This window comes from Trichomycterus rosablanca, chromosome 15 (assembly GCF_030014385.1).
Source record: "Trichomycterus rosablanca isolate fTriRos1 chromosome 15, fTriRos1.hap1, whole genome shotgun sequence".
Classification (NCBI taxonomy): domain Eukaryota; kingdom Metazoa; phylum Chordata; class Actinopteri; order Siluriformes; family Trichomycteridae; genus Trichomycterus; species Trichomycterus rosablanca.
The window spans coordinates 28,494,290-28,504,008 of record NC_086002.1 but is presented as its reverse complement, the minus strand read 5'-3'; the positions used below and the strand labels follow the sequence as shown (position 1 = coordinate 28,504,008).

At 42.4% G+C, this 9,719-nt stretch overlaps 1 protein-coding gene across 1 annotated transcript in view; it reads left to right on the top strand.

Annotated features, from left to right (window-relative positions):
• The first annotated feature begins 951 nt into the window (after positions 1 to 951).
• The window catches only part of LOC134328464 (globoside alpha-1,3-N-acetylgalactosaminyltransferase 1-like), a 17,179-nt gene continuing 8,411 nt past the window's right edge, over positions 952 to 9,719 (top strand). Inside the window, exons 1-2 of the mRNA XM_063009557.1 lie at positions 952 to 961; positions 1,104 to 1,392. Coding sequence (XP_062865627.1) covers positions 952 to 961; positions 1,104 to 1,392 — 299 coding nt within the window. The remainder of the gene's footprint in view (positions 962 to 1,103; positions 1,393 to 9,719) is intronic.

Sequence of the window (9,719 nt, the reverse complement as noted above, 5' to 3'; positions counted from 1 at the left end):
ACACCCACTGAGGAGAAACAGGAAGTAACCAATTCAGCACAGATGGCGCCGCCCGACACAGCTGTGCTGAGCTGCGCCCCTCCCCATAGGTAGTGTCAGCCATTTCTGAGCAGACGGCCACCTCCCTCCCGTCTCTCACTCTCACACATACCTCAAATACCACACCCAGCGCTCCTGTTTTACAGCACACACACAAACACACTGATAATGAGCATCAGAGTGAACAAGGTAAAGACATACACACATCAAATGTGACATTAAAGGTGCTAAGTGGGGTTTTACATGCTAAATCAGAAGAATATGAGCAGCTTAGAAGGCAACAGTTTGATTTTCAAATGAAAGTACAAGAACAGGTACAGCAATTGTCCAATGTGTTAACAGATCAAGTAAAAATGTTGACTGATAAAGTAGAGAGGGCTGAGTATATTCCTCCAAGAGAACAGGAACTAGAATCTGGGAGGGAGGAATCAGAAGAAGATCGGGGCCAGTGATAGCTTGGGGGTTAAGGTACTGGACTAGTAAGCAGAAGGTTGCCAGTTCAGGCCACGCCACCACCAAGTTGCCACTGTTGGGTCCCTGAGCAAGGCCCTTAACCCTCAATTGCTCATCGTGTTCCGCTCATTGTGTAAGTCGCTATGGATAAAAGCGTCTGCTAAATGCTGAAAATTTAAATGTAAATCAGAAGAAGAAGAGGAGGAAGATATTGAAAGTGAAGATAGCAGCTGGAGGAGAGCAAGTAGGGGAAGAAAACAAGGTAAAATGCAAGGTAGGGTTGTAAGGCCTAAAATTAGGGCCAGTAACAGTAGAGAAGGTGTATTACTGGTGAGGATCTGGATGTGGAATGAAAGGAAAGGAAAGTTGAGTAAAAATGAAGCTTTTGGCAGATATGAGAGGGACTTGAGACGGTTATCAAATCAGCTAGAAACTTCAAGGGCTGAGTTTGACATAAGGATGGGAACAGGTGAGACTGGCCATGAAGAGCCAAAATGCACTAAAACTGGTAGCCCTGTGTCTAGCTGTCTTACTGACACAGAACCTTTTGAGTAGTAACACCGTGTTGATTCAATATGTTGATGACTTGCTAATTGCTTGTACTTCTGAAGAGCTCTGGTTACAGGATACTGTTACCATTCTTACTCATCTGGCGAACTTAGGATACAAAGTCAACAAAGCCAAACTGCAGATATGCCGACCTGTCGTGACATTTCTAGGATGGAGGGTTTCCAGCAAGGGTCACTCCCTGACTGCTGACACCAGAGGTTGCATCCTGAATCACCCGAAGCCAACTACCGTGAGTCACCTTCTGTCTTTTCTTGGCTTGACAGGTTATTCCAGGAACTACATCCCTAATTACTCAGGCTTGGTTGCACCTTTGAGGGCTGAAATTACCAGGTTAGGTCAAAGAAACCTAACAACCTAAGTAGAGTGGGCCAAGCCCCTTGATGCTGCTTTTATTGAATTAAAACAGCAACTGACCTTAGCCAGTGACCTACAACAACCGAAATACTCTGACCCTTTCTATTTGGATGTTTCTGAAAAGAATGGCATTATAAATTAGAGCTGTACTCTTGTACCATAGCTCAAGATTGGACCCTGTGGTAACAGGTCAACCAGGTTGTGTCCACAGCAATGACCAAAACAGCACATTTGGTCATGTGTCATCCTCTTATTGTCAATACAAGTCATGGTGTGACTGCATGTTTGATTTCCACAGCCTTTACCCTGTCAAAGCGAGAAAAGACAGAATCAATAGTATTCTCACTCAACCTCATATCTCTTATATACACTACAGGGAAAATGGTGAACATGACTGAAGGTCTTAATTCTGACCCTGATGCAGAACCACATTGCTGTGAGCAAATTACACAAAAACTGTTGAAGTGTAGGGAAGATTTGGAAGACACTCCTTTAGAGGACCCTGACTTGACTCTATTCTGTGACGGATGCTGTTACAAAGGGGACAAGGGACTTGTAGCCTCATATACAGTAGTCAAGCAGACTAAAGAGGGTTTCATCCCTGTGGACTCAGGAATCATTGAACAACCAGCGTCTGCCCAATTGGCTGAGTTAGTAGCAATCACCAAAGCATTGGAGAAAGCTGCTGATCAAACAGTTAACATCTACACAGACTCAGCATATGCCCATTCTGCGTTGCATCTAGATGGGCCGCAGTGGATAAGGAGAGGACTAGTGACTGTACAAGGGACACCCATCAAGCATGCAACACAGATTTTACAGCTGTTGAAAGCAGTAAATAAACCAAAGAGAGTGGCTGTGATTAAGTGTAAGGGTCATTCAAAAAAGCCTGGACTAGTGACACTAGGTAATGATGCAGCAGATCAGGCAACAAAGCATTAGCCAAATGGGGGTGTTGGCGTCAGAAAACTTGCCTGAGCTAAAAGAAGAGCAGGTAAGGGAAATGCAGGAAAAGGCAGGAGCATATGAAAAGAACAGCTGGATAGACAAGGGAGCTAGTGTAGTGGAAGGACTGTGGAAAAGTAAGGAAGGATTGATTGTGGCACCATCACATTTGCTCACACTATTGATGAAAGAAGCACATGGTCCAACACATGTAGGTACGTCCAACATGTTTGACAGTCTGATGCAAAATTGGTGGCATCTACACATTAGGGATATGGTGAAGAGGTTCGTAGTTGACTGTGAGGTGTGTCAGAGCTACAATCCAAAACCAGAGTATAGAGTGACTGCAGGACGGTTTCCTGTCCCTGAAGGACCCTTTACCGATAAACAGGGGACATTTTTCAGAAGGATGGTGTAAGGTAACCATTATCCTGGATAGTGATGGGAATTATACAGGCAGCCAGCTGAACGCACAAAAATTCAGGAGGGCGGATTTAGTATGATTGTGTGGAGATGTGAGAATCTGGCGAAGGTTGCATGGGAATTGGTCTGGGGAGTGTGCGTTGGTCTTTCTGATTATGCCTTTCAGAATTTACAAGCAGCACGGAGTGGAGGAAGCCGCGGACGTCCTGACCAATCGCCACAGCCATCGAAGAGACACCCGAGAGGTCAAACCTGGCGGATCCTTCGACAAGACCGTGTGGATCGAAGGTATAGGGGTCCCAAGGGGGGTCCCAGATGAATTTAAGGCTAGGAACCAGATTGCTGCAGGGTTTGAAAGTGCACTCTTTTGGTGGGTAACTATCAATAAGAATGTAGACTGGATAAACTATCTCTATTACAATCAGCAGAGATTTGTTAATTCCAGACTTTACTTATGACCATACAGAATAAAATGACATTAGACATGTTGTTAGCAGAGAAAGGTGGAGTTTGCCAGATTGTGGGTTCATCATGTTGCACCTTCATCCCTAATAATACTGCACCCGATGGTAGTGTGACACGAGCTTTGGAAGGATTGAGGGCTTTGTCACGAGAATGGAAGGAAAATTCAGGGATAGACAATGAATGGGTCAAGTGGCTAGAAGAGATGTTTGGACCATGGAAGGGAGCTATTACGAGTTTGGTGATGTCAGTATGTGTGGGATTGGCAATTTTAGTGGTATGTTGTTGTTGTGGTGTCCCGTGTATCAGGGTATTAATAGAAAAAATTGTGGTAGAAGTAGTGAGTAGAGGAAGCAGAGGGGGGCAGGATCCTCCAGTTATCCAGATGGTGTTGGCTGATTTGTCTAAATATCATATAGATGATGAGGTGGAGGATACCCTTGAAGGTGGGCCGGAAGACCCACTTTGAGCGGCATAAGTGCTACTAACTCTGCTTAATTAAAGGTAAAACCGTCCAGAGAAAATGAGGAGAGAGGACCAGCACTACCGATCATACACCGAGAGGAAGGAAGGAGACGTGGAAGGACTGGCAGAGGCAGACTTCGTGGGAATTGGAAGACCCACTCCGAGGGACAGAAGTGACACCAACTGGACCAGCCAACAGGGAACAAATCACAGCAGAAACGCCCAGCGAAACCAACCATGCGGAAGAAGAGTCCAGAGGAGCCACCGGAATAAGAAGAAGAGAAAGGATTTGGTTAGACTAGGAGGGAAAAACATAAGCATATAGTTCGCAGACACACAGATCATCCTTAAAAACACTAGTTAAGTACAACACACATAGTTTAGCTACAAAACGCAAGGGGTTAGCTCAGGATTGTTTACGATGTATATATGTTTGATACTCTGCTATTTATATGAAGGATATTCCCTGTGTTTCATTGTTTAAAAGTTCGTGCTGCTGCGGAAACAGGTAAGACCGACAGGGTAGAATCCATGGGACAGTAGGAGCCATGCAGAGAAACAGGAGCTATGGGCCCCTTCTGAATATCTGCAGCTCCGTCCGGTGGAGGACAACCTGAACGGACTTCCTGTAGAAGCTACGCACCCATTGTTTTTATTTTTTCTCGTTTTTGATTTCCTATTTTTTTTTATTGCTTTATTTTGTTTTCCTATTCTATTTTTTTTTTTTTGTTTTTTTTTTTTGTTTGTTTTAGGGTTAGGAGCTGTTGCGATAGGTACGGTTCCTTTAGTTTAACTGCTAGCCTTTTTATTTTTAGATACCTTTTATTGTAAAAATTCAGCCCAGTGGCCATGTAAGTCAGAAGGGGTTAAATTGGGGGGTTGCTGACAGCTATCCTTTTCTCCTGGAATCTAGAAACACCTGACCTAAAGTTAAAAGTTAATGTGAAAGCATTAAGATGCTTTCAAGGGGGGCTTGTTAGGATTTTCGGAACATAAAAACGTACATTTAATATGGGAAGTTTTCCGGCATTCACCCACGTGGTCTTTTGTTCAAAATGGCGCCGGCCATGTCCCCTTTGTTCAAAATGGCGCCGGCCATGCTCCCTTCCTGACTCCTACCGAGGGGGGGGGGGGAGGCGGAGCCCTGGGCTTTTTAGCACATTTCATTGGCTCCACCAGCAGTAAAGGAGGAGGAGCCTAGCTTAGTTTAAAAAACCGGCGCGCTCAGACGCACGCTCTCTTTTGGCTGGTGATCATCCCGATTACAGGAGAAAAAGAGCGCCGATCCGCTTAGCTCTGACATATTTTCACAGATCATTTTGTACACTTAATAAAGTGTTTTGAAGAGTACTTTCTGGATTATCCGACTGCTTCTTCAGGGCCTCTCGACCAAAGGTTCGTCGTAACAGCTTAAAACGTTCAGAAAACGTCCCTCCTACTGATTCTGCTCATTGGTTATCCGTCATGTCACGTTGTACCGTTACAGCCAATGTAGAGACAGTTATTCATGACCCCACAGAATAAATTATTTTCATTGGAGAAATGCAAAAATATTAGCATATCTTGCTTGTGATTGGAGGACCAGCTTATATCCCACCCACCATTTTGAATTTAACCTATCGGATTTCTCTAAACAGCTGTATTTCACCCACCGTCACCATGGATACACTCGCGCGCACACACACTTCTCACCACTGAGTCAAATCAGTGAGTGATTCTTTAGCAGAAATGCTTGTCAAAGCCCTCTGATTCGATTCAAACGAATCTTTGGTTTGAAACGACTCATTCTGCCTGCGTGCAGCGTTATGACACAAAGTATCGCTTTCAGGCTGGAGAGAAGGGAGAGGGGGAGGGGTGCATTACAGCTGCAGGGACAGAATGTGAGAACGTTTTACACCCCAAACCACATACATATGTTATAAATAATCACTTTATAAAGTATAAATAATGCATTTTACACATTTAATCTGCAGTATAACCTGTTTATTTTGAGTTGGAAAGCTTTGGAGAGATTTGGAGAGCAGTCTCATATTGTTCCAACTTCAATAACTCCAGATCAGAATGAGTTAGAGGCCTAAAATTTGAGTTGATGTTAGAAAACACCCTTGAGCACAACTCTATAGTGTTGTTTAGGTGATACACAGACCTGCAGTCCTACTTATACTCACTTATACTTTGGATTTTCAAAAAAAAAGTAAAAAGCGCCTACATTTTTGGGTTATTTTATAATCATTTGAGCATAATAAAATATCATTATGGCATTTGGCTGTGTTTTTCTGATACTTTAAAGGGTTTTCTATAACACTGAAGTATAATTTTTGTGTTATCTTATAAACTTTCTGAATGAGAAGCCTTAGAAACTAGGTATTTCTTTCAGGCGGAAAATGCACAAAAATAGGCCGGACTGCCAAGTTAAATCACAGTCCAAAATCGAAGTCAAATATACAAGCACACGGTCGTTATCCAAAACACACTACAGCCGCTAAAGGGAGATCCAAAGACACGGTCAAAAGCACGCGAAAGTCAAAAACCAGAAATCACAAAATATATTCAAAACGCTCGGTATGTACTTAAACAGATACGATACTTCAGACGAAACAAACGCGGTTGTTAAAATAACCTATAGCACAGGTGTGTAAAATTAGAACTCAGGTGAAACTGCTCTTGGATAGGTTGATGGCTGCCCGTCAGAGGTCACATGATCCTGCAGGGTCTCCTGGGAAATGTAGTTCTCTATGGAAGTGCTCTGTACTATGTTAGCGTGTTTCCTGACAATTAGTGTATAAACACGCTGAGGAGGATTCATGTTATTTATTATTAGTGTATAACCACGCTGAGGAGGATTCATGTTATTTATTATTAGCATACAAACATGCTGAATGAACGTAACGTAATATTCATAAATTATAGAAGTAAACATAACAGTAACATTCTAAATAACCATGTGTATCATTAGCATCCACCAAATGTTCCTAACACAGAACACTCTGGATCCACCACAACCCTGATCAGGTGAGATTAGCTGAAAGTAAGTGATTGAATTTTTCCTCTCTGTTTGAGCTGAAGGTCGAGTCTCTCTTAGGACTGCAGCTATTTGCATGTCTGTCATGGTGACAGTGTGAACACTAAGCATTTACCTGGTCAGAAAAAAATTTGGGGTGGAGTCACTTACAGCCAACATGTTAATAACCTTCTCACTGCGTCACTCTGGCACTCGGTGTTTGTGAACAGACGAACAAACATGATGCGGTTAGGACCAAATATTTTATTACCTGCTCTCTTCATTCTTCTACTGCTGGGGTATGTACATGTATTATTCTAATTATAATTAAACTAAACAATAGTTCATATTGTTGATATAATAATAATTATTGTTATTATAATTATTATCGTTGTTGTTGTACCTGCATTATTGTGTGCATTAAACATAAACAGTTTAGAGGAGAAAGTTTCAATTAAAGGGTTGAAACTGAATGAAATGCTGTCAGGCTGCCACACAGAGCTCCACACAATATACATTCATGTACAGCAGACACACAATAAACATGACTGACACACATTTATATGTTTATATGTATGTATGTATACGACGTTATCTATGGGATAAATACTCGTTCATTAGGGCGATCGGGCGACGCACCACCAAAGGGAGAAAGGGAAAAATGTTTCTATCACATTCAACCAGTGTTAAACTATCTGTGACTGTTCTGGAGTCAGTCTTGCCTCGGAATATCGTCGTCCAATCAGCATCGAGCTGTGTTCCGTACAGTACCGCACCTTTTGGGGCGATCATGTTAAAGCTCTTTTTTTCGTACCGCAGGCGCTGTAATGCATTTTGTAACGCACTTACGTGCCTGCGTCACACGTAATCGTTCCTTATTTGGAAACTAAACTAGGTGTTCCGCATTTTTATTAATGGGAGAGAAACGCTGCAGATTAGACTGAGACGGGGCGATGTGTATGAAACAGAAGGAAACTGCTGCTACCGTGGGAATTAAAAGGGGTTCGGTTATTACTGTAAGTAGTGTTCACTTTTAGTCCTAGTAACACCGTGCGTAGGGTGAAAGTAAAGTAACACAAGCAGGTCCGGCACTTCTCTCACTGCCCCCTAAGTAACGCAGTCCAGAACCTGGGCTGCATGTCAGGTTTCATAATGAGCTCTGATGTCTCATGACGCTACCATGTGTGAACAGGGTAAAGAATAGTGGGCTTAGGACACAGCCGTGGGGTATTCCGTTATTAAAGAGAAAAGTCCAGGATCCAGTTAAAGAACAAGGATTTTAAACCAAGTGTGTGAAGCAATAAAATAATAAATGAGATGAATTATCACTTACAGAGTGTGTTTGATTTATTTATAGTTTTATTTATTTGGGCAACGTTTCCTCCTGGTTCAGGTGAGTAACGCTCCTGAGTTTTGTTTTTAATTTAATTAATTACAGTAAAATTACATTAAAATAATTTATGCAATAATAAGAAAATTCATAACTTAGATTAAAGAGAGATTTTTATTGCAGTTTGATCTTTATCTTAAATCTAATGGTCTTGTTAGGAGTCTGTTGTAGTTGATTACTTAAATTTCATGCTGTGGTATTTTATTTTATTATTTTATTTGTTTGTGCCTTTTTAAAACTGATTTTACCATATTATAGGAAACAGTCTTAAATATTACAAGAATATGTAAACACATTATTACAGAAAATTCCGTAAATGTATTTATTTATGGAACATAAAGGGGGAAATAAAAGCTAAAAAGATTTTAGATTTGTATTTTAGATTTATTTTAAAATAGTTTAATATCAGTGTTACAGAAAAATGTCTGGAGCCTCCAAGCTGACACTGATGTAAAGCTCACTCTACTGTGGACAGTGTCGCCTGAAGTAACAGCTGTAAAAGTTTAATGTACAATTTAAATTAAACTCAGTAAACGTACAAATGATGATGAAGCTTCTACAGGAATTCGGTCACAAACCGATATGATGCTGATTTAAACTTTATTGTCTTTCATGTTTCAGTGCTGAAATTCACCTGGACTGCAGCAGGTGAGTTATATATAGGGGGCCACAGATCCCCCCCACCCCCTTACCGAGACCTGACACATAGCCAATCATAGATCCAACCCTGGATCCCAGCTAGCATTTATTTAGCATTTAGACCAATGAAATAAAAATGAAGTCTTTGATGTTAGGAGTTGGCCTACACACCCCGCGACCACTGGAGGGAGCCAACTTCGCGAGATTCCATCAGTTGCCACCAGAGGGCGTACAGCCCGTAACTTGCCCCGAGGGAGGAGAACTACAACTCCCAAACCACCCTCGGGCAATCAGCGCTCACGTGTATTTAAGATAGTGCTCAGTCAGGCTTCCTCATCACACCTTCCTTTGTGCTCTCTTGCACGTTGTCAGGGATACAGGTAACGCGAGGTCTCATAGAGAGTTTACGGTAGGCCCAGGGGCCGAGGTAATAAAAGTAATTAAGGGAAAGATTTAGCCAGTGTGTGACTCCTTTGCGTTCTCCTGATTTCCTTCAATCTCTTCCCTTGTAACTGCACCTTCTCCTCGACCAGAGGATCCGCAGTACTCTCTCTTTTTCACTCCACCTCATTGTCTGAGGTAGATCTTTCAAACTTTACTCTCCCCGTCATTCAAGTGAAGCGGGGAGTTTATCGCCATTCTCTGGCACTCAGCTCGTTCCCTACGGTGAACGGAATATTCCTTCTTTTCTTTTTCCGGCACGAGCGAGCGTGCTCAGTGCTCTGAAAACTTTCGTGGTGGTCACGCCCACTCTCGGGAGCACTGAGATTTACGTACAAAAGCAGATCATTAAGTTCTCAGCTCCCGGGCGTGAACCCACGCTCTTTGTGTTTATTGAACGTTAATAATTAAGAGAAAGACAAATAATTTAATTCAAAGTGATTATTCTAAGTTTCCCAATCTTCTGAACTAGGGGCGGAGCCAGGGGGTGGCCAGTGGTGGCCATGGCCACCATAAATTAATCTTCGGCCACCCCCC